Source organism: Gopherus flavomarginatus, chromosome 3, assembly GCF_025201925.1.
Source record: "Gopherus flavomarginatus isolate rGopFla2 chromosome 3, rGopFla2.mat.asm, whole genome shotgun sequence".
NCBI lineage: Eukaryota > Metazoa > Chordata > Testudines > Testudinidae > Gopherus > Gopherus flavomarginatus.
In genome coordinates this window covers 5,090,265-5,114,858 of record NC_066619.1, presented here as the reverse complement: position 1 = coordinate 5,114,858, position 24,594 = coordinate 5,090,265, and the positions used below count along the sequence as shown (strand labels likewise).

General features: G+C 49.6%; 1 protein-coding gene across 3 annotated transcripts in view; it reads left to right on the top strand.

Annotated features, from left to right (window-relative positions):
• Positions 1-24,594, top strand: part of DNAI1 (dynein axonemal intermediate chain 1) — a 313,811-nt gene that overhangs the window by 64,240 nt on the left and 224,977 nt on the right. For all 3 annotated transcript variants that reach the window (XM_050943574.1, XM_050943576.1, XM_050943575.1), the window contains exons 10-12: positions 2,830-2,914; positions 6,885-7,002; positions 11,778-11,821. In XM_050943574.1, the coding sequence (XP_050799531.1) occupies positions 2,830-2,914; positions 6,885-7,002; positions 11,778-11,821 (247 nt within the window). The remainder of the gene's footprint in view (positions 1-2,829; positions 2,915-6,884; positions 7,003-11,777; positions 11,822-24,594) is intronic.

The following is a 24,594-nucleotide window of genomic DNA, read 5'->3' as shown; positions in this document are numbered from 1 at the left end:
GTCTTAAGTGCACAAACTCTGGCAGATTAAGTGTAAAAGTATTATAAGACAAGCCAAGAAAGAATGCAAGAAGCAACTTGCTACAGATGCACAAACTAACGGTGAGAATTTTTTTAGTACTCCAGAAGTAGCAAGCCTGAGAAGCAGACAGCAGGGTCACTAAGCTAACGTCTACACTGCAGTAAAACATGAGTCTCAGGGCCTGGGTCAATAGACTTGGGCTGCGGGGCTGAAAATTGCAGTGTAGATGTTTGGGCTCAGGCTGAAGCCCAAGCTCTGAGACCCTCCCCACTTGTGGGGTCTCAGAGCCCAGCCTCCAGCCCGGGATCCAACATCTACACTTCAGTTCTTAGCTCCACAGCCTGAGCCTTGTGAGCCTATAGCAGCTGACCCAGGCCAGCCACGGCTGTGCTGCAGGTCTTCTATTGCAGTGACCAAGGTGCTAACAGAGCACTCAGTGAAGATAAGGCCATCGCAGAGAAGCTAAAAGATAAAACACTAATAAGTCACCAGGTCCAGATGGTATCAGCCAAGAGTTCTGAAGGAACTCAGATATAAAATGGCAGAACTTCTAACTGTGGTATGTGCCTTGGCATGTAGGAGAATGGCCAGGCATATCTGAGATCTAGCAGAGATGGAAGGTTAGGAGCATTGGTATGCATTGTCGGGGACGCAAAGCATTGAGCATTTGTAGGATACCTGATGTTAGATACACCTCTACCCCGATATAACCTGACTCAGTATAACATGAATTCGGATATAACACAGTAAAGCAGCGCTCTGCGGTGGGAGGGGGCTGCGCATTCTGTTGGATCAAAGCAAGTTCGATATGCCACGGTTTCACTTATAACACGGTAGGATGTTTTGGCTCTCGAGGACAGTGTTATATCAGGGTAGAGGTGTATATGCTCAATATGAAGATAGTATAGACTGAAGGAAGGTGCACTGGTGTGGGAGCCAGGCATTCCTGTGTTGTATTCTTGGCTCTGCCACTGACTTTCTGTGTGGCCTTTGGCAAGTTATACCATCTTTCTATCTGTTTCTCCATCTGTAAAAGGGGGCGATGTTGCTCCCCAGGAGGCTGTGAGGATTAATTTGTGTCTTTACATGAAATAAAGCACTATATAAATTCCAGGTCTTAGTATGCCTGTGAAATGGAGTGAAGTCATGGTGAGGCTCGTGGCCGAGCATGCGTATGCCCTGGTGTTGGCCTTCAATGCCTAGCATGTTCTGACGATGGAGGTCTTTGAGGTGTTGACAGGGCTTTGATGGGGTCTGGTAATTCAAATAATAAAGATAATAATGGAGGTTCACTTAGGATGTGTGGATGCAGGATTTTGAATGGCAAAATATCAAAGCTCAGTGCCCCTGGCTTTGAGTTCTCCACACATGGGAGAACCCTAGGACTCCTGAGCATGGGTATAAACAGCAGTGCAGACAGCGAGGCACTGCTTAGGTGAGTGGAGTACAGACAGTGCAAAACTCCAGCAGTGACGAAAAAAATCTGTCAGGGGGAGGCAGTGGGGAAGGGATAGCTCAGTGGTTTGAGCATTGGCCTACTAAATCCAGGTTGTGAGTTCAGCCCTTGAGGGGGCTACCTAGGGATCTGGGGCAAAAATCAGTACTTGGTCCTGCTAGTGAAGGCAGGGGGCTGGTCTCAATGACCTTCCAAGGTCCCTTCTAGTTCTAGGAGGCAGGTATATCTCCAATTGTTAAATTAAAAATATTATATTAAAGGCTCCAACTCCCATTGCCAGAGCCTTTCCCTGCTGCCAGCCTCTGCCAGAGCCTTTCACTGCCGGATGTAGCTGCACACTTCAGTATGGGAGCAGCCTGCTTTTCACTGCCATGTGTGGCTACGCATACCCCACATGCTGCTACCAGTGGTGTGCAGTGTAGACATACCCCTCGATATATCAGTGTAACCCTGGGAGGGACCTGGAGGCAGACCTGAACTGCAGGGTTTGGACGTCCCCAGAATTCAGGGAAGGAAGGAGTTTGGATTTGTGCCCATCCCTGGAATTCCCATTAGGACAGAGCCAAAGAACTGCACATCCCTCCCTAGTCTACACAGGGTTTAACGTTGTGCAGGGCTTTATCAATGTTTGTCAACACATAGTAGACCCAGGAGTGACGGAAGGTCCCTAAAAGTGTGTGTGGTTGGGACCATCAGTGTCCAAACTGTGGCCTCGCCCCCCCAGCACCATCCCTGCTCCCTCAGTGCCCCTTCCCCCCAAGCCGCCACCCCTTCTCCCTGAGCTCCTATCCTGCACTGCCCTTTTCCCCAAGACCCAGCTCCTGTGCTGCCTCTTCCCCCCTACCCCGTTCCTCATTGCTCACCCTTATGATGGTAAAAAATGGGAGGGAATAGCCTTCTACTTTTAAAAGTGAGGGTGGGGGCATGGCCCTCTGGCCCCCCTGTTCCGGCGCCACTGGTAGCACCACACCTGCAGGATGGAATTTTCCACAGTGCTAAGCCAGTGAAGAGCCTGGTTCTCATTGACTCCAATAGGCAACTGGACACAAAGCCGCCTTTTGTGCCTTTGAAAATCTCCCCCGCAGCGTGACTGACTCCGTTAGCTATGTGCTATATCAGACTGTTGATCTGCATACAACTTAAAGTCGAGTTCCCAGAGATTTATTGAAAGACTTTAAAACCCTTTGATCTTTGCTTGTCCACATGAGACCCCGAAGCCCCTTAGACCAGAGATCCAACAGGAGAGGGGGGCTCTGTGCTAATTTTCAGGGAACCACGGCATAGGAAATACTTTCCCTTTCTTTCAGCATGTTAGTTGTAAAATTGCTCCTCATTGTTTTCCTTTTTGGCAGAGTGATGATGTAACCAAGGTGACCAAGGCAGCTAAAATAGTGGAGCGGATGGTCAATCAGAATACCTTTGATGACCTTGCACAAGGTACGGCCCCCACCGCGGGACTTTCATTCACACTCAGATGTCAGTTGTGCGGAAGAGACCAGCACACCGTTGTGACAAGGGTGCTGAAAGCTCCTTCGAGAATTCAGGTTGTGGGTTTTCAAAGCGGTCTAGGAAAGTTCTATTTAGTGGTATTTGGATGCCTAACACTCTGACTCCATTGGAAAGCCCAACCATAATTAGTTACAACTGACTGTTCTGCCCTTGATCAGTACCATACCATGCATCAAGCCCTTGATCAGTACCATGTTGCTGATCACTTCCCCAGAGAAGTCAGAGGCTACTCACCGTTATCAACTCTGTGGCCTCACCTGGCACAGTGACTCCCAGGGAATCATCACCTGTACATGGAGAGGAAGAAGATTGGTGAAAAATGTAACGGAGAAGAATTCCCGTTTGCTCTACCGGCTGGCTGTACAATGTTGATCCTTTCCAAGTCACCATGACAAAGTGCAATAGTTCATGGAATGTTACGTAAAGCCATGTCAGTCTGTGTAACAGAGAAATCTGCACAAAAGGCCACCTCTGATAGGCTGCCCTTTGCCCTAACTGACCACTTTAAGTGGTCCAAAGGTTGCCAGTAACATTTTGCTTGCTCCTTATTTAAAATCCACAAGCTAGATTCAGCCCAGGATTAGACAGACTCCCTTCAGCTGACAGAAGCCACGACACAACCTTCCCAGCAATGGAAAATCTGCCTTGGGGAGCATGAGGGCAGTATAAGACACCCAGAGTATTGCTTCCATGGGGGTGGGCACAGCCAGCCCACACAGTCCCCAACATAGCACTGGCCTGGGAAGGTTTATGGCCAGGACCATGGAGGATTTACTGATTCTATATATAGCCCATGTAGCCTCTCCTTTGGAGCCCTGAGGTCAGTTTAAAGCTTTACCTCCCTGGCAGAGACCCCAAGTGAGGGCTGCAGCATTTTATTCTAATGCCTAATGGTTAGGGCAGGGAGATGTAAGTCAGGACTCCTGGGTTCTATTTCTAGCTCTGCTGGTGAATAAGTAGATGATGCTGGGCAAACCGCTTACCTGTCCAGAGCCTCAATTCCACCATCAGGAATGTGAGGCTAGTCATATTTCTCTGCCTCCCAGGGATACTATGAGGACAAATTAATTAGTGAGAGTTTGTAAAAGGCCCTGAGATCCTCAGTGTGAAAGCACCTCAGAAGTGCCAAGGATTAGTATGTATTCGTACCGCAAGTAAAACATTGCAGTGTGCAGGTGTTACATCTTCATAACCCTAGAGAGATTACAACAGGGAATCTGGGGAGGCATTTTCTGGTGGAGTTAAATTTTGTCTTGATTCAAAGAGGAGATCTTCTGCTAACAGGAGGGTGATATCAATATAGTTGGCCAGATTCTCAGCTGGTGTAACTCAATAGAGCTTCATTGACTTCTTTGGAGGCACAGCTGAGGATCCGACCTGTCCGTCCCTAATGCAGGTTCGGTGAATTTTTTAATTGAGAGAGGAAAATTAAAACCAGACAGACTGAAAATTCAAAACACCACGTGGCCGTTTATTAACAGGGAGAAAATCACAACTTGGGCTGGGGAGGAGCACTTTTACCAACTAGCAGTATGATTAGAACAAGAACATTCACACAACTTGAAGCAATTTATTTACATCCATTAAGAAGGAACCAAATAATTCAGAATTATCTGCTCTTTAAAAATCAAGGTAAATACACCAAATTAAACGAACTGTGCGCACATTAACCAAATATCATAAAATACACCAACAATAGCTATTAATACAACAGTTCAACTTTTCATATGCTGTATACACACACTTTATACTGAATAACAACAATATACAGTTCTGCACCAAATAAGGGAGGGGAAAAAGAGGAGCAGCAAAGCAAAGCACAGAGTATTCACAGAAAATTAGAAAGCAAGTACGGTATTCCAGGTGCAGGTGACCAGCCGTACAGACACCAGAAGCATACTGAATCCGTAATCCGTAGAAGATAACTTTGAATAATAAATGTCACGTCCCGAGCCGGCTATATCCAGAGGAGACCCCTGGCTGAGGGGTTGATCGGGTCCTTCAGTCAGTATGTGGATACTCCTGCAGATTTTGGCGCGAGGTATGGTTTTATTCAAAGGCTCTTTTACACTTGTCACAATCTGATTGGTCCCTAGGTCCTTCACCTTCCAGGCTCCGAGCTGGCGCCCTCTACGTAGATAGAATCTGCACACGGCACCCTAGAAGCTGCTAGAAGCTGCACCCAGCACACTAGCATGGTTTTGCACACGACCCTAGTCTGACCGTTTGAACTGAACTACGATTGGTCAGATTGGATCCCTTTGCTCATGGCACGTTAGTATTATGCACACAGCACTAGCCTGACCCCTAGGTGACCAGGCAAAAAAAGCGGGAAAATGCACACGGCACTCTAATGTTGCACACTGCACCTTAAGATTGCACACAGCACCACGGTGTTGCACATGGTACCAGTGTGACCTCTAGATGACCAACAATTGGCCATACAGATGCCATGTTAGAACAGAGGCCTTTGGGCTACGACACGGCCCATTGCCTTGCTGACCACTGTAGGGTCTCCTACATGTCCCTGTGGCGTGGGAAGCTCTGGTCATGTAGGTATTGGGAGAGAACTCCACAATCTACTGTTGCTGTCTACCTACCTCCAAAGTGACCTGCATATAATAATGATACCTAGCTTTTATACAGCACTTGTCATCAGCAGGTCTCAAAATGCTTTTACAAAGGAGTGCAGTATAATTATCCCCATTTTACAGATGGGAAAACTGAGGTGAAACGACTTGCCCAATGTCAGCCAGTGGTAGAGCTAGGAGTAGAACCCAGGTCTCTCGAGTCCCAGGTTGACACTATCCAGTGGAATATCCGGTGCTTCACAAGATGCAGGAAGGCAAGACCACAGCCCAAAGATGCTTATTATGTAAGGGCCCAGTCCTGTGTGTTCAGTGAGAGATGAGAATCATAGAACTGGAAGGCACCTCGAGAGGTCTCTAGTCCAGTCTCCTTCACTCAGGGCAGGGTTTAAGTATTATCCAGACCATCCCTGACAGGTGTTTGTTCAACTTGCTCTTAAAAATCCCTAGTGATGGAGATTCCATAGCGTCCCTAGGCAATTTATTCCAGTGCTTAACCACTCTGACAGTTAGGAAGTTTTTCCTAATGTCCAACCTAAGCTACCCTTGCTTCAGTTTAAGCCCATTGCTTCTTGTCCTGTCTCCAGAGGTTAAGAAAAACAAATTTTCCCCGTCCTCCTTGTAACAACTTTTTATTTACTTGAAAACTGGTATCATGTCCCCTCTCAGTCTTCTCTTCTCCAGACTAAACAAACACAGTTTTTTCAATCTTCCCTTATAGGTCATGTTTTCTAGACCTTTTTATCATTTTTGTTGCTCTTCTCTGGACTTTCTGCAGCCAATGGGAGCTGTGGAGCTGGCGCTCAGGGCAGGGGCAGCACATGGAACCCCCATGGCTGCCGTTGCACTTAGGAGCTGGACGTACCAGCTGCTTCCGGGAGCCACGTAGAGCCAGGGCAGGCAAGGAACCTGCCTTAGCCTCACTATGCTGCCGACTGCATTTTTAGCAGCCGCTAACCGGAGTTGCCAGGATCCCTTTTCCGGTTGAAAACCAGATGCCTGGCAACCCTACTCTTTATCCGTCTTGTCTGATTAGAGTGTAAGCTCTCTGGGGCAGGGACCATCTCTTGCTATGTGTGTGTACAGCATCTAGCATGGTGGGGCCCTGACCTCACTTATGGGCTCTAGGCACTACTGAGTACTAATAATAAATCTCAGGCGTGAGAAGTGCCTTTGGCACAAGCTCTGAAGAGCTGTGATGGTGCCTACCCTTAGCTAGAGGAGAGGAATGATCTTATGCTCCACCCGCAGGCACTGGTTACAGGCAGACCCCTTTTGAATGCACTGATCTTCGTTTCCTCTCCTTTTAGATTTTAAATATTTTGAGGATCCCGCTGATGAATACAGAGACCAGGAGGGGACTCTCCTTCCACTGTGGAAGTTTCAGTATGACAAAGCCAAGAGGCTTGCAGTTACTGCCATCTGCTGGTGAGTTTATTTGTTGCAGATTTTATCTCATAATCCTTGGCCAAGATTTGAATGAAATGACACAATCTTGCAAGCCAGTGTCCCTGTGAATTGTCATCACTCGGCAGTGTAGCTCCGTTATCATGGCAAGAAGCTCAGCATTTTGTATAAAAACATTTGAATGCTTTCCCTGGGAACATTGTTTGGAATAATTCAATTCAACGATTATTTGTTGGTGGTGGATAAACATGCAGGTGCTTCTGGGCAGCTGGCACCTGCTGTGGTACTGAATGTGCCAGGCACATGTTCGGATTCCATTGCCCTTCAGTGGAACATGAGCACACCGCTGACTTAGTGTGGAGCACCGGGGCAAAGAGGTTAAATAAATGGAACAAATAAGAATCCCTTCCCTTGAGAATCGTAAAACCAGATTGGACAGATCTCTGGAGAACATACAGGCAGGGTCAGTCCTGCACTGGCCATGGGGGAGGTAGGAAAAGAACTATATGAGTTAATGAGTATATTTTTGGAAAGCAGAGGCTTTGGTCTGTGCACAGAAAAAAAAGAGCAGGATAAAGTGCTGATGCAATCGCATGTTCCAATTAGGTAATTGCATGTGCAAAAGGATAAGTGAGACACTTAGGATATGTCTACACTGCAGTTAAAAACCCACAGTTGGCCCGTGCAGATGACTCGGGTTCTGCAGACTCAGGCTAGGGAGCTGTTCAGTCACGATGTAGATGGTCAGGCTCAAGCTGGAGCCTAGACTATAGGACCCTGCAAGGTGGGAGGGTCCCAGAGCTCAGGCTGCAGCCTGAGCCTGAACATCTTCACCAGAGCCAGTGCTGCCATTAAGGCGAACTAGGCAGTTGCCTAGGGCGCCAAGATTTGGGGGCACCAAAAATTGGTGCCCCCCATTTTTTTTTACAGCGGTTCCTCCCTGAGCGTGCGGTCGCTGCTCCACTTCTCCTGCCTCCCAGGCTTGTGGCGCCAATCAGCTATTTGGCGCCACAAGCCTGGGAGGAGAATTAGAGCGGGGGCAGTGTTCTCGGGGAGGACACGGAGCAGAGGTGAGCTGGGGTGGGAAGGTGCTGCCCAGCTCCCGGGACCGGGGGGTGTGGGGAGCTGCCGTGGGGTGCCTCAGGGTTGGGGGGGAGCTGCCACAGGGCTCCCCACCCCAGCTCACCTCTGCTCCGCATCCTCCCTGAGCACGCTTCCCCCACTCTAATTCTCCCACCTGCCTTTGGCGTCGCAAGCCTGAGAGGGGAGGAGAATTAGAGCGGGGGCAGTGTGCTTGAGGAGGATGCGGAGCAGAAGTGAGCTGGGGTGGGGAGGTGCTGCATAGATCCCCGGGGTGGGAGCTGCCGCGGGGTGGGGTGTCTCAGGGTGGAGGGTGGGGTGGGGAGCTGCCGCAGGGCTCAGGGGGGCACAAGTTGGAAGTTTCGCCTAGGGCGCGAAACTTCCTTGCACCGGCCCTGATCTCCACTACAGTTAAACAGTCCCTTTAGCCTGAGCTCTCCCCATCCCCTCTCCCCACAAGCCTGAGTTAACGGGCACAAGCCAGCTGTGGGTTCCTAATTGCAGGGTAGACCAACCCTCTGTCTCTGTTCCAGGACAGCACTTCTAATCCCATATTGTCCATTAAGCATGTGTTTTAAGCGCGGTCCTGAGCAGAGATGCTTTGCTGAATCGGAGCCCTAAGTAGCTATCTGTATGGTTATAATGGTTGTAGTTGTACATGGCAGAGGGCCTGGCCCAATCTAGCATTGCTATCTCGGGTTACCTTCTTCTTTGTCAATCCAAAACATCACCACTGATACTTTCAGATTAACTTTCCCTTTCTAAGGTCTCATTTATTTACATACAATAATGCTCAGCTTCTCCCCAGGCCTAATTTAACTTTTTAATTGATAACAGGTGTCAGCCTCCACATAGCCTCCTTCTGTGCTCAAAAGTCTTTAGAATCCTTTACCTTCAATATAGCCCCCCGCTAAGACTTCACAGAGCTTTGCAGCCCTCTCAGCTGAGACTTCTCCTTCTCCCTGCCGCTCCCTCTGCCTGGGAGCTCAGGAAAATCAGATCTGCCCTGCTCTCCTTCAGTCCTCACTGCTTAAGATTAGTTAATGTGGCTTGTCTGATAAATCTGGAGCTGGTCATATGATTGCCAGCTGACCTGCCTCTCCGCACCCCATCCACTACAGTTCCCAGCTCCCTCAGAGACATGTCCCTACAGGCCTGTTTCTACAGGGCGTTGGGTCTTGGAACAGGGCTGGTGGGCTCAGGGTTCCCCGCTACCCATGTTACATGTACACACTTGCAAGTATATACTCTTTTGCAGCAGGATCTTGGGCTTCCATATGGGAAAGGTTGTCCCATTAGGTCTTTTCTATCTCTGACACACCTTGGGCAGAGAGAATTATTAAAGAAATTGGAGAATTATGTATTTATTATCTATTATTGATTGTTTATGGTAACACCCATGAGGAGCTCACAGTCTAAGGCCCTAATTCAGCAAGATACTTAAAGTCAGTGGGACTACTGTTTCCATAAAGTTGGACACATGCCTCAGTACCTTGCTGAATCAGGGCCCAAGGACGGAAAAACAACGGTTTCTAGTTTAATCTCATTCATGCCACTGCAGTAAGTATATTTTAGAAAAAATACTGGAGAGACAGTTGTGTGAGAATTACAGAATAAAGCTAAAATGAGAAGCAAAATAGGGAGGAAAAACAGTTTTCATGGGTATTTTGTGCTGTAATAATTACTGCTATACATCTCCAATAAGTACTAAATAAAAGAGAACAAAAGACTTGTATGTCCCAGGTATGGATTTGTGTTTTTCAAATCTTTTGTAGTGACAGTAGATCTAATGGTTAGAGCAGGGAAGTCTGGATCCTGGGTTTTGTTCCTGAAGAGTGCAAATGATCACTTACCGTCATTATTATAAGTAAAAATGGAGAGAGAAAGAAAGAAGCATTAAAATTCAACTAATACTAAAAGGATAAGAAAATATGATTTAACTGAACATAAAATTAACCTGTGGAATTCCCTTCCACATAGCCATCATTGAGACAAATAGCTTAGTAAATTTCAGAGAAGGATTAGTTATTAAAGCTTTCTATATCAAAAAGTATAGTATTGGCAGGTCAGTCCTCATGCTTCAGGGAATAAACTGATCACCAGCTGGGACAAGAAGTTCCTTGTGGAAGTGAATGGTCTTTGTAGACTGCAAGAAGGCATATGATCGTGTACCAAGAGAATTTGTTTGCTGGAGTTTGTGATGGAGAGATATGCTGGAAGGATAGGTCTGTCTTATCCTTATCCAGGTATATATGTTGGAAAGAGTATGTCGTTAAAACCACATGGGGCTACAGCAGAGGATTTCTAGTGAACATTGCCTTCCACCCGGGGTCAGCGTTGAGCCCTTTTTTGTTTGCGGATGTCTTGGATGTGATTAGTGAGAGTATATGAAGGGAGCTGCCTTGGAATATGTTGCTCAGTGGTTGCAGAGTGATATGTGCAGAAGATTATGAGACCCTGCAAGCCAGCTCTGAACAGTGGCAAGACAGTTTTGTGCATCTGGGATTCGAGTGAATGTTGCTAAGACCGAGGCTTTGATAACTGAAGGAGCAGGACCCACTATAAAGGATATTACAGGCAGAGAGCTTAGAATGGTGAAAAAAATGTAAATACCTAGGCTCAATGGTTGGTGACAATGGTGTCCTTCTGAGTGATGCCCGACACCGTACCAAAGCTGCCTGGTGCTAATGGTGGGAGCTGATCCCAGTTTTCTATGATTAAAAAGGTGCCAATAAAGTTAAAAGGGAGAATGTATCAAACTGTAATTTGACCCATCCTAATGTACAGAACAAAGACTTGGCCAGCCACGAGAAGAGAAATCAGTATGCTCTCCACCATGGAAATGAAGAAGTTGAGATGGTCAAATGGTTGGACGCTCTGTGATAGGAAACAAAATGAGATTGCGTGGTGCGTAATGTGGGTTGCCCTAACTGGAAACAAGTTGAGGGAGGCTAGGCTACGTGCCCAGGGGCATGTTCAGCAGAGATATGAGAGCAGTTGTGGAAGGATGGCCCTTGCAACGATTGTGGATGGAAGACGAGCAAGGGAGAGGCGAAAGACTCAATACATGGACCAGATATCAGCAGACCATACAGAGACCAATTTGCATGACAGCCTGGCATACAATCATGAATTTTGGAAGAAGGCTATAAAAATCACTGAGCCCAAATAGGGAAGTGGCAAAGACAAAATCTGTGTGAACGATCTTATGTTGTGGAACTTATATGCCTTCCTCTGAATCACCCCTCACTGGCCAATGCCAGACAAGATAAGTGAGTGAGTGGACCCTTGTTCTGATATAGTTTGGCAGTTGCTATGCGCCTGTATCCACAGTGGTGGAAACTGAGACTTCTTCTCTCTTCCTCTAAGATATATGGCTTTTTAAAAAGCATATTTTCAGTGATTGTGAAATGTACAAGGCAGGGAGCCCTGGAGACTGAAATTTTATTGTTGTCATCTTTGACGTAGCCCTTCCTTATCCACTCCATGTGTTGCCATCATCCTCTGTTGTCTGAGTCCACACATAGGTCTTGATCCTGTGAAAAATTAGGTACATGCAAAGCTTTAGTCACATGTGTAAGTGTCTGCAGGATCAAGCCGTAGACTGTCCGCTCTTTTGAGCAGGTAATCTGGCTTTATTCCATGAAGCCCATGCACATCTGTTGAGTTAGATAATTAATAATTAATACTCTGTTACATTTATTTTCTTGTTACAGGAATCCGAAGTACAAGGATCTATTTGCAGTGGGACATGGCTCTTGTAAGTTACAAATTAAACAATATAATTCAGCGACCTGAAAGGGACATTTCCAGGTTAAATAATAAGATACAATTTTAAAATGTTGCTCTACTATAGATGTGTTTACAACGATTGCACACACCATCATGATGGTTAGAAATCTGGAATGCTGGCCCAAATTTTCTTGTCCCTGTGTTATTAGCATCACTTTAGATCATGCAAATCTAATTTTTTTTCAGAAAAATCAAACAAATTCATGCCATTTTGCGGCTCTTTTATTGGTTGCATTTAATTCAATTTGTACAACAAAAGGAGGGTGTTCGGTTTCCTTTTTGTTTGAGCAGACTCTTTAGTCAGTTTCATTAATGGGTTTTCATGCACTCGCACACTCATGCACCAGTCTGCAACTTTTGTGTTGCAAACACCCTAGGAGAATGTCAAATCCAAATAGAAGTCTGTTTTAATTGAAATGGCTGCATGCAGTTGGTATCTACAATAGGGTAGCAGCTTAAAAGAAAGCAATTGTCAACAAGTGTTGCCCTCAAAACAGTTCCTTGAGAGTGCCATGCTATTATCTTTGAATAACCTCACTATCTGTATCAGCAGCCTTGCATGATGATTAGGTTTTCCTCCTTCATGTTAACTCTTTGTCATTGAAAAAGAAACAACCCCTTCTCTGCTGTACACCTCTATCCTGATATAACACGGTCGTGGGGAGCCAAAAATCCATACCGCGTTATAGGTGAAATGCCGTTATATCCGGGTAGCAGTGGCAGGGCTGCAGCGGTGATTCGAAGAGCCCAGGGCTCTGGCTGCGGGGAGCCCCAGGCCCCTTAAATTGCCCGCCGAACCCCACTGCTGCAGCGCCGGGGTAGCGGCAGCAGGGCTTTGGCAGTGATTTAAAGGGCCCTGGGCTCCCTGCAGCAGCCGGAGCCCCGGACCCTTTAAAGCGCCGCTGGAGCCCCGCTGCTACCGCGCTATACGCAAACCTGTGTTATATCGGGTCACATTATAGTAGGGTAGAGGTCTATTTTGAAATTCTATTGACTTGTACTCTGCCTCTCTTGGCTAGTAAATAGGCGGACGGGAGCCGAATCCGGACTGCCAGATGCTTTTGAACGGGTCCCAAATCTTTTTATTCATTTATTTATTACTGTTTTCTCTGGAACCTGGACCTTGACTAGACCTTGCCCAAGAAATTTGGACCTTGCCAAAAAATAATTGACTGCCTGTCTGGGCTGGGTGATGACGCCACTGAAAAGTCTCTGTATAAATATCCTCTTCCACCCTGCCACCCGCCCACTCCTCCAGCTTGAACATGAATCCTTTCTATAGCAAACAGGTCTTCTGTTCCACATAGAATGCTCACAGGCCAGGATCAGCTCTTTCTATAGAAATACTGCCCTGAAGCAGTTCCTGGGTGGAGCAGGAGCCCCACACTAGTTTTTCTGGGATCATTCTGCGAGGCATGGGTCTGTGAGAATCTGTGACTCATGTGACACCTGATTCTGGGAGATCACCCTGGGAGGCTCTTCTAATGCAGAATGGTCAGCCGTGTATCCCAGAACCCCGCAAGTGCTGGCTCTGAAGTCCTCTGTGGGTCTGTTTGTTTCCCTTGCAGCATGGTTTCAATATAGGATTAAAACTAAGAGCAGAAGTAGCATAAAGTAAATCAGACTGTCAAATTCTGTCAGTTTTATTAATCCAATGTAGTATTAATAAGATATTAAATTTAAGGCTCCCGTATATGGTTAACCAATTTGTGTCCGTCCAACTGAAACAAACCCTGTTTCATCAGCAAAGAATGTTCACAATGGATTCTAACTTCATCAGCCTGAATTACACTGTCCCATTACAGATACAGCATTATCACTTCAGCAATCTCTGAATCCAGGTGCTTAAGTGGCTTCCACCAGTTCACTGGTGTGACTTTCTTTAAAACATCATCAACAAACATATATTTCTTAAATGGTTCACCCTTCTCTCTGCAAAGTTTCAAAAAGTTCAATGTTTGTTGGGGGCGGAACAGATCTGACAAGGAGAAGAAGTCTGGAGATAACTGTGAGGAGGGAGGGACAGGCAGTAGAAACGTAAGGGAAACTGTTTGAGCAGCATATTCCAATAGTCTTGAGGTCTTTTTGAGTGTAGCCTTCATTGATTTGAGATCTCCCATTACATTCTCTCACTAGAAGGGAAAATGTACTCAGGACTTGTCTACACTTAAAACTTTGCACCGGCACAGCTGCAGCAGCACTTCAGCGAGGATGCTATCTATACTGGTTGGAGAACCTCTCCCATTGGTGCAGATATTCCACCTTCCCAAGAGCCAGTAGTTAGGTCAATGGGAGTGTTCTTCCAGTGACCTAGTGCTGTCTACATTGGGAGTTAGGTTTGTTTAAATGTGTTGCTCAAGGAGGTGGATTTTTCACATCCCCGAGTGATGCAGTTGTATCAACTTAGGGCTTGTCTACACTTGCAAGTTAGTGCGCATAAAGGAGCCCTGGGCACCATAGCTCACTCCCTGTCCTCGCTGGCAAGGCACGTAGAGCACTCTGACTCTGCGGCTACCTTGGCGAGAGGAATAACGTTTGCTGCACCTTGGCTACAATGCACGGGTGTCAGTGTGAACAAGGTGTTGGGTTATTGCTCTCTGATCGGCCTCCGGAAATGTACCATAATCCCCTTAAGTCAAGTGACCACTCTTGTCGTGGTTTTGAATCGCTGCAGGAATGCGGAAGTGCCCTTTGAAAGCTCCATTTCTGACAACCGGCTGCTTATCTGCTCCAAGACAAATCAACCATTCGTGTGGAATGCTGTGTGTGTGAGAGAGAAGCAGGGGGGCGGGGTTCTGCTGCTGTCTGAACTTACAAGACAGCATGCTGACATGCTCTCAGCCCCCCAAAAACCCACTCTCTCTCCCCCCACATACACACAACACACTCCCTGTCACACTCCACCCCTCCCATTTGAAAAGCACGTTGCAACCACTTGCATGCTGTGATAGCTGCCCATAATGCACTGCTCCCAATGCTGCTGCAAGTGCCACAAATATGGCCATGCCAATGCGCTTTGAAGCTGTCAGTGTGGCCAGACTGCAGTGCTTTCCCTACTGCGGTCTCCGAAGTCTGGTTTAACTCAAAGTGCTCTACTGCAAGCGTAGCCATGCCCTTAATTTCCTGCCGTAGAGCAGCCCTCAGTATCACAGCTAAACACAAGGTGGAACAGATTGTTTAGCTTAAGTAGCTAACACATATTTCAAGGGACCAGTCAAGGTGAAGTGGCCTGTCTGATCAGAGTTCACCTTGACTAACCCCCTGAAATGTGTGTTAACTACTTAAGCTAAACAATCTGTTCCACTGTGTGTTTAGCTGTGACGCTCTGAGTACATTTTCCAGACCTGAAGAAGAGCTCTGCGTAAGCTCGAAAGCTTCTCTCTCTCACAAATAATTTTGAACAAATAATTCATTTAGCTCTAGCTTCATTTTGGCTGGTGGGTGCCCATTCTATTGGAAGAATCCTAGAGACTCACTCACAGAGCCTGTAGATCCATTGAGTTCGATGGGAGTTAAGTGCCTACGAATGAGGATCAGGGCCAAGGTGTTCTCCTAGGAAAGAACAAGCCTATTGGAAAGTTTTCTCAGCTGGGTCTTCGGCAGCAGCGATAGGAAACAGTGGAAGACAACTGGAAGCATCATTAGAATAAACAATACAAAATGATGACAAAGGGGCAAAAGAAATGTGAAAGAAATATGTCTTGTACATCAAGGCAGTACTAGGAATGTTGCAAGACAAGCAGAAACTAAGTGAGCAGTGAGATTTCAAAGATTTCAATCTTGTCAAATTAAAGACAGAGCTTGCTGGTATGTTCTGATGGTGGCAGAGCCGTCATTTTGAAAGGATTAAGTTTCCCATTATTTTCCTGATGGTATTTGGTCACCAAGAGCAGCTACCAGCGGAGATGATGGCTCCTGCCATCTCAGCTGAGGAAAGGTTCCCTTTTCACTCACCTAGTTGAGGTGCCTCCTGTGGGCCATTAAGATTTGCTGTTGGCTGTGATACAGATCACACCCCTGAGTTCAGCCATGTGGATGGTAAACTCAGCTGACTGGTTAAATCAGATCTACCGTCTACCTTGCTGTTTGAAGTGGTTAATCAGCCCAATACCTACTGAAATTTAAGAGCTTTAAAATCCTTGATTACAATGTAGAGTTGTGGTTAATTTCTCATTGCTATAGACCTGTGGCTGCTGTGAGGGAGTTGTTCTCAAAAACATCTTGATCATTGTACCAAAGTCATCTGTCCTGGATTCTGCTATGGATTTCCTCTCTGATAACTACTGCATCTCAGGTTGCAGTGGGGGAGGTTTAGGTTGGATATTAGGAAAAACTTTTTCACTAGGAGGGTGATGAAGCACTGGAATGGGTTCCCTAGGGAGGTGGTGGAATCTCCTTCCTTAAATGTTTTTAAGGTCAGGCTTGACAAAGCCCTGGCTGGGATGATTTAGTTGGGGATTGGCTCTGCTTTGAGCAGGGGGTGGGACTAGATGACCTCCTGAGGTCCCTTCCAATCCTGATATTCTATGATTCTCTGCATGCTTAGATATGACTATGTGATCTGCATCTTTCATTTTCAGTCCAAATCTTTGAAGCTACAGGAACTACTTTAAATGTGAATCCTTTTGTGAAACCCACAATTTGGTGAGCAGTAATTCCCTGGAAAGAAAGGACTATTTTTTGCTATGGAAAGCATTTGTATTTCAATCCTGAGATATGGAGTGTGCTGCAGGAATTCTTAATGAGCCCATTGCAGAGGCATGATAGATGTATCAGTTTGAAATGAAATTTGGTATCTTTCAGCCCTAATGCTTTAGCACTCAAAACCTTGCTTTTCCAGTCAGTTTGTTTGTGATTGATTACTGTCTTTTGTGACAATGCTTTCTTATCTCTACACTGAGAGTAAATCATCTGCCTTGGCTCTGATTGTATTGGAGGAAAAGATACCACAAAGCATAAAGGGCTAAGGGCCTGATCCAAAGTCCACTGAAATAAATGGGCTGATTTCCTTTGACTCAAATGGACTTTGGATCAGGTGCTATGTTCAGAGATAATATAAATAGTGGTGCAAACATAGAAGGCACTGTGGCCAAAGGCCTAGGTCTTGGCTGTGGACCTCAGAGACCTGGGTTTCAGTCGTGGGTCTGGCACTTAATATGCTATGGATTTAGGTGCTCCGATACCAAGGCGATGGGTGTAAGTTACATCCAATACGTTGGCCTAAATCAGCATGGACTGGTGTGAGTCATGTACACATTCTAGGGTGAGGCTCTGGCATGAAAAACAACCCACAGGCATGTGTGAGATAAAATATGGGGTCCGGGTTTCTGTATCTTCTGCGAGATGCTTGTTGAGGTTGCACCTCAGTTGCACATGGTGATTGCTCTCAAATACAAGCCCACATTCTATACTAGAAATCAGCACGGTTATGCATTCCTTCTGTGAAACAGAATCTACTGTATTCTTCTCAGGAAACAGCAATTACAAGCACTTTACGCAAAAAAGTAATTCTGTTGATTGACAAATGTATTAATTGATAGTATTTTCCTTTTAACGGCATCCCTTAAAGGAAAATATTTAGATTAAAACACCAATTTTGGGGTCAGAATTAAGATGGTTGCACTGTGATGAAATCTACATAAAAGAAGTGTATTAATGTTGGTTTTGTGGCCAGTGTAAACATTTCTGATGTGCTTAGGCATGAATATGGAGAACAAGAACACTCACTTAGAATAGTGACTGCTAAAAGAGTATTGGAAGGGGTAATAAATCTCATGTTTCAGGGCATAAGGCAACCTCTGGCTACTGGGGGTTAGGAGGAAACTTTCCCTGGGCCTGCCAGTGTATGCAAGGGCTCAGAAATCACAAGGCAGGCTCCCACAGTCATGACTCCAGGAGCTGGGACTTTAAGAAAAACTCCACATAGTGTGAGACTCATAATAGAATTGCAAGACTTGGCAACATTGTCACAGGTACCGTTCTTGGACCTTCCTCTGAAGCAGTTGGTGCTGCCCATTGTCAGAATCAGGCCACTGAGCTAGATGGACCATGGGTCTGATCCAGTTTGGCCATTCCTATGTTCCTAACTATTCATTCCTTTGCTTTAAAGTTCTTTAGTACCATAAGCAAAGATATTTAATAGATTCATAGCACAGAGCCCATAGCTACACCCTCCAAAACTCTTCTGTTAGCTGCCTCTGTCTATGGCTGGTAACTTTATTGTTATCACTTAATGACTTTATTTGTTTAAACAAAGTTTTCTGGGTTTGGAATGCATTAAAATCCCCTTGAGAACCAGTGAGTTCAGCTTAGGGGAGGAAAGCTTTGCAAATTTGAACATTTTGTGTAAAAGGTTCTAGAGCTGTCTAGCCAAACCCCAAGTCACCCTGGTGTCCCCCATCTGTGCTTCATATCGTAGAGCTCAGCTCCTTCCTGTATGTGACACAGTGCATGGCCCCTCTGACAGCGCTCTGATCCTTCCACTCTTCACAGCAGGCTCTGAAAATTGCAATTTCCTTTTCTTCTTTGAAACAAATTCTTATCATTTCTTGCACATGGCATTACAGCTGGCAGGACGTATTCCCAGGCCGAATACTAAGGCTGTAATTCAGTTTCTGAGTTCTGCTGTTCTTCTTCGAGTGATTGCTCACATCCATTCCAGTTAGGTGTGCGCGCCGCGCGTGCACGTTCGTCGGAAACTTTTTACCCTAGCAACTCCAGTGGGCCGGCAGGTCGCCCCCTGGAGTGGCGCCGCCATGGCGCTCAATATATATCCCTGCCGGCCCACCCGCTCCTCAGTTCCTTCTTACCGCCGTGTCGGTCGTTGGAACTGTGGAGCGCGGCATAGCTGTCCTCCACGTCCCTAGCTCTCCTTGTTATCTCTCTTTATTGTTATAGTTGTTAGTTAGATCGTTAAGTATAGTTAGTAAGTAATTAAGTGTAAATAGTGTTGTAAATAGTTGTTCACCGGGGGCTGTATCCCTTCCCGGCACCCGGCACCGGGCTCATGCCTGGTTCACCGGGCTTTAAGCAGTGTGCGGCCTGTAAGAAGCCTATGCCTACCAGCGACCCCCACGACGCGTGCCTGAAGTGCCTGGGGGAATCGCACAGATCGGACAAGTGCCGCATCTGCAAGGCTTTTAAGCCCAGGACAAAAAAGGAGAGAGACCAAAGACTCCGGACTCTCCTCATGGAGGCGGCACTTGACCCGGCGGCTTCGCAGGCCGTGATCTCGGCGCCGGCACCGGATCGCACCGGCACCGGGAAGACTCCCCGGCACCGACCTTCTCCGGCACCGGGTGCAGAGCCAAGACCGTCAGCGTCTGCTACTCCAGCCAGGCAGACCCGACTGGAGCACCCGGCCTCGACATCGGCCGCTGCGCCGCCGGCACCGTCGACTCCGGGCCCGGCGGGTCCGTCGAGTCCGGTGCCGCCAAGCTCCCCCATAAGATCTGGGGTTGAGATATTGGTCCCATCCACGCCGGAGACCTTCGCCTCGGCACGGGACCTTATTGCCTTGACAGAGCCTACTCAGCTGCCACCCCCGGTACCTCCGGTGCGGGTCGCATCTAGAGGCAAGCCCATGATGTCGGCACCGTCTCGGGACTCGCGCTCGCGGTCCAGGTCCCGACGTCACGGCAGGTCAAGATCCCATCGCCGCTCGCAGTCCCGGCACCGCTCCCCTCGGCGGTACCGGTCGCACTCGCGGCACCGATCGACCTCCAGACGGTCGCGGTCTGACTCCAGCCGCCGATACCGGCACCGTGACTCCAGGAGCCAGTCCTGCCGTCACTCGCCGCACCGGTCGACCTCCCGGCACCGAGCTGGTGGCAGGTCCCGGTCCCGATCGACCTCCCGGCACCGCGTCGGTGGCAGGTCCCGGTCCCGATCCCGGCACCGAAGCGGCGGCCGGTACCGGTCCAGATCCCGGCACCGAGACAGAACCCGGTCCCGGTCCCGATCTCGGCACCGCTATGACTCCCGGTACCGATCCCCGGCACCGAGAAGATCGTCGCTGCCGACCCGCGCAGACCCTTACCAGCCAGGGTCGGCCCCGCCGTGGCCTTCTAGGCAGCCGTTGGTGTCTTCGCAAACGGACAGCGGGTATGCGCTGGGCACCGACCGGCAGGCGGCGCTCTTTCAAGACCCGCCGCAACAGGACCAAGGCCCGCAGCAGTGGGGGTTTTGGACCCCATGGGCATACCATCAAGCCCAGGGCCCCCAACAGCTTCCTGCTAGGCCTGCGACGGCGGAGCACAGGGTGCCGGAGGCCTCGTTGTCTCGCCCCCCTCCCTCCCCGGATGGAGAGGAAGGGTCCAAGCAGCAAGACTCCGCTCTAGCTCCTGAGGCAGAGGCGAGGGCCGAGGGGGACCCCCCATTGGACACTTTCTTGCCGGGGGTCTCCTCATCCTCCTCCCCTGATGAAGCGGTGGCTGGCACCTCCTCCAGTAGCCCCCCCCCGCTGGATCTCAGGGCACACCAAGACCTCCTTAGGCGAGTAGCTCAGAATCTGAGCCTACAAGCCGAGGAGGTCTCGGAGATCGAGGATCCGATTGTCACCATCCTCTCGTCGGATGCTCCCACCAGGGTCGCCCTACCCTTCATAAGGACGATCCAGGCCAACGCCAATACTATCTGGCAGTCACCGGCCTCCATCCCCCCTACGGCGAGGGGCGTCGAGAGGAAGTACATGGCCCCCTCTAAAGGCTATGAATACCTCCATGTCCACCCGACACCGTGTTCCCTGGTGGTACAGTCGGTGAATGACAGGGAGCGTCATGGGCAGGAAGCTCCAGCCCCCAAATCCAGGGAGGCCAGGCGTATGGACCTCCTTGGACGCAAAGTATACTCGGCTGGGGCGCTGCAGCTCAGGGTTTCGAACCAACAAGCCCTGCTCAGCAGGTACGCGTTCAACTCATGGGTGGCAGCGGACAAATTTAAAGAGCTGCTGCCGCAAGACGCCCGCCAAGAATTTGCGGCCATCCTAGATGAGGGCAAGAAGGTTGCGCGTACATCGTTGCAAGCTTCTTTGGACGCTGCAGACTCGGCTGCCCACACCCTCGCCTCGGGGGTAACGATGCGCCGTATCTCCTGGCTGCAGGTCTCTGGCCTTCCTCCGGAGCTCCAACATACCATCCAGGACCTCCCGTTCGAAGGCCAGGGCCTGTTTTCGGAAAAGACAGACCCCAGACTTAAGAGTCTAAAGGACAATCGGGTCATTATGCGCTCCCTCGGGATGCACACGCCGGGAACGCAGCGCAGACCCTTCCGGCCACAGCAGCAACAGCAGCGCAGGCCATACCCCCAGTTCCGCCAACGGCAGGACCTCAATAGGCACCGTGGCAGAAATGGAAGGCGTAGGCATTCGGGGAACCAAGGGGGGCAGAATCAAGGCTCCTCTAAGCCCCCGCCTGGACCCAAGCCTTCATTTTGAAGGTGCGCCCGAGGGCGCAGTAACAGTTTTCCCCACGGATCCTTCCCCCCCGTTTTCCAACCGCCTTTCGTTTTTCCTCCCGGCGTGGACCCAAATAACATCGGACCGCTGGGTCTTACGCACGGTGCAGACGGGATACCGCCTGCAGTTTATATCATTTCCTCCTTCCCGCCCCCCTTCCTCGTCCCTCTTCAGGGACCCCTCTCACGAGAAATTCCTTCGGCAGGAGGTACAGACGCTCCTCAGCAAAGGAGCTATAGAGGCGGTTCCGGAAAACGAGAAAGGCAAGGGGTTTTATTCCCGCTACTTTCTGATCTCCAAGGCCAAGGGAGGCCTCAGGCCTATCCTCGACCTGCGAGAGCTCAACAAATACCTGGTGAAGTTGAAGTTCCGCATGGTATCCCTGGGGACCATTATCCCATCCCTGGATCCGGGAGACTGGTACGCCGCCCTCGACATGCAGGACGCTTATTTTCACATTGCCATTTGGCCACACCACAGACGTTTCCTTCGTTTCGTGGTGGGCCCCCTTCACTACCAATTTGCAGTCCTCCCATTTGGCCTTTCTACGGCCCCGAGGGTATTTACAAAATGCATGGCAGTCGTTGTGGCACATCTTCGGCGCAGTCGTATCCACGTGTTCCCTTACCTAGACGATTGGTTAATTCGGGGCACGTCGGAACTGCAAGTTTGCAGCCACGTCCGCGTGATCACCGGCCTGTTTGCTACCTTGGGCCTCATGATCAACATGGACAAGTCCACCCTGATCCCCACGCAGAGGGTGGAGTTCATCGGGGCTGTCCTGGACGCCACCGTGGCCAGGGCTCTTCTGCCGTTGCCGAGGTTCCAGGCATTGTCGGCGATCGTTCAACGACTGCGGGCAGCCCCCTTGACATCAGTGCGGACATGTCTAACCCTGTTAGGCCACATGGCAGCATGCACGTTCGTGACCGGTTATGCTCGGCTCCGCATGAGGCCCCTCCAGTTGTGGCTCATCGAACATTACCGGCCAGCAAGGCAGCCGCTAGACATGCTGATCACAATCCCCCAAGGGGTGTTAGATTCTCTCGACTGGTGGCTAGACCAGTCCGTAGTGTGTGCGGGGCTCCCTTTCCACCCACCTCAGCCCTCGGTGTCCCTGACAACGGATGCCTCAGATCTCGGCTGGGGGGCCCACCTGGGAACCCTGAGAACGCAGGGCCTGTGGTCCCCGCAGGAGGTGAGGTTGCACATCAACATGCGGGAGTTGAGAGCGGTCCGCCTTGCTTGTCAAACGTTCTGTCACCAGCTTCGAGGTCGTTGGGTCGCGGTGTTTACCGACAACACGACGACCATGTACTATATCAACAAGCAGGACGGCACCAGATCCTCTCCCCTATGTCACGAGGCGATGCGACTCTGGGACTTTTGTGTAGCCCACTCCATTCACCTCACGGCTTCCTTCCTCCCCGGAGTACGGAACACGCTGGCGGATCGCTTGAGCAGATCCTTCCTATCGCACGAGTGGTCCCTTCGCCCGGACGTCGCCCTCTCCATCTTCCAGAGGTGGGTTTATCCCCGTGTGGACCTCTTCGCGTCCGGGGGGAACAAGAAGTGCCAGGCGTTCTGCTCCTTTCAGGGCAGGGAGCCCGGGTCTATAGCGGATGCCTTCCTTATTCCGTGGACGACCCACTTGTACTACGCGTTTCCCCCGTTTCCTCTGGTCCACAGGGTCCTTCTGAAGGTGCGCAGGGACAGGGCTCGCGTGATCATGGTAGCCCCGGCGTGGCCCAGGCAACATTGGTACCCCATGCTGCTGGACCTGGCCATAGCCGACCCAGTTCCCCTGCCCCTTCACCCGGACCTGATTACCCAGGAGCACGGGACTCTCTGTCACCCGGACCTGCAGTCGCTGCACCTAGCGGCGTGGTTCCTGCGTGGCTGACCGGCTCTGAACTGCGCTGCTCCACACCGGTGCGGGAGGTGCTTTTGGGCAGCAGGAAGCCTTCCACGAGAGCGACATACTCGGCCAAGTGGAAGCGTTTCTCCTGTTGGTGCGTGGAGAGAGGTCTCCGCCCTATGGAAGTTTCGGTGGCCAATATCTTAGACTACGTTTGGTCCCTCAAACAACAGGGTCTGACGATATCGTCGTTGCGGGTCCACCTGGCAGCTATCTCCACCTTTCACCCGGGTGGGGATGGTCGCTCTGTTTTTTCTCACCCGACGGTGTCTAGATTCCTTAGGGGGCTGGAACATTTATACCCTAACGTCCGACTTCCTGCTCCAACCTGGGATCTTAACCTGGTGTTGTCTCGGCTCATGGGGCCCCCCTTTGAGCCGTTAGCTACTTGCTCCCTACTTTATCTCTCTTGGAAGACTGCCTTTTTAGTAGCTATCACCTCAGCTAGGCGGGTGTCGGAACTCCGGGCTCTTGTGGTAGACCCCCCGTATACAGTCTTCCACAAAGATAAGGTGCAGCTGAGGCCACACCCTGCCTTTCTCCCCAAGGTAGTCTCGACCTTCCACATCAACCAAGAGATATTCCTTCCGGTTTTTTTCCCGAAACCTCACTCTTCAGGCAGGGAGCAGCAGCTCCACTCGTTTGATGTCCGTAGGGCTCTCGCGTTCTATGTGGAGAGGACCAAACCCTTCCGCAAATCCCCCAGCTTTTCGTGGCGGTAGCGGACCGCATGAAGGGGCTTCCTATCTCCTCCCAGAGGTTATCCTCATGGGTAACGTCCTGTATCAGGACCTGCTATGACTTGGCCCACGTCCCTACGGGCCGGGTGACTGCGCATTCTACCAGGGCGCAGGCGTCGTCGCTGGCTTTCCTCGCCCGTGTGCCCATCCAGGAAATCTGTCGGGCAGCGACCTGGTCATCGGTCCACACCTTTGCTTCCCACTACACCCTGGTCCAGCAGTCAAGAGAGGACGCGGCCTTCGGATCTGCAGTGCTCCATGCCGCGACTTCTCACTCCGACCCCACCGCCTAGGTATGGCTTGGGATTCACCTAACTGGAATGGATGTGAGCAATCACTCGAAGAAGAAAAGACGGTTACTCACCTTTGTAACTGTTGTTCTTCGAGATGTGTTGCTCACATCCATTCCACACCCGCCCTCCTTCCCCACTGTCGGAGTAGCCGGCAAGAAGGAACTGAGGAGCGGGTGGGCCGGCAGGGATATATATTGAGCGCCATGGCGGCGCCACTCCAGGGGGCGACCTGCCGGCCCACTGGAGTTGCTAGGGTAAAAAGTTTCCGACGAACGTGCACGCGCGGCGCGCACACCTAACTGGAATGGATGTGAGCAACACATCTCGAAGAACAAC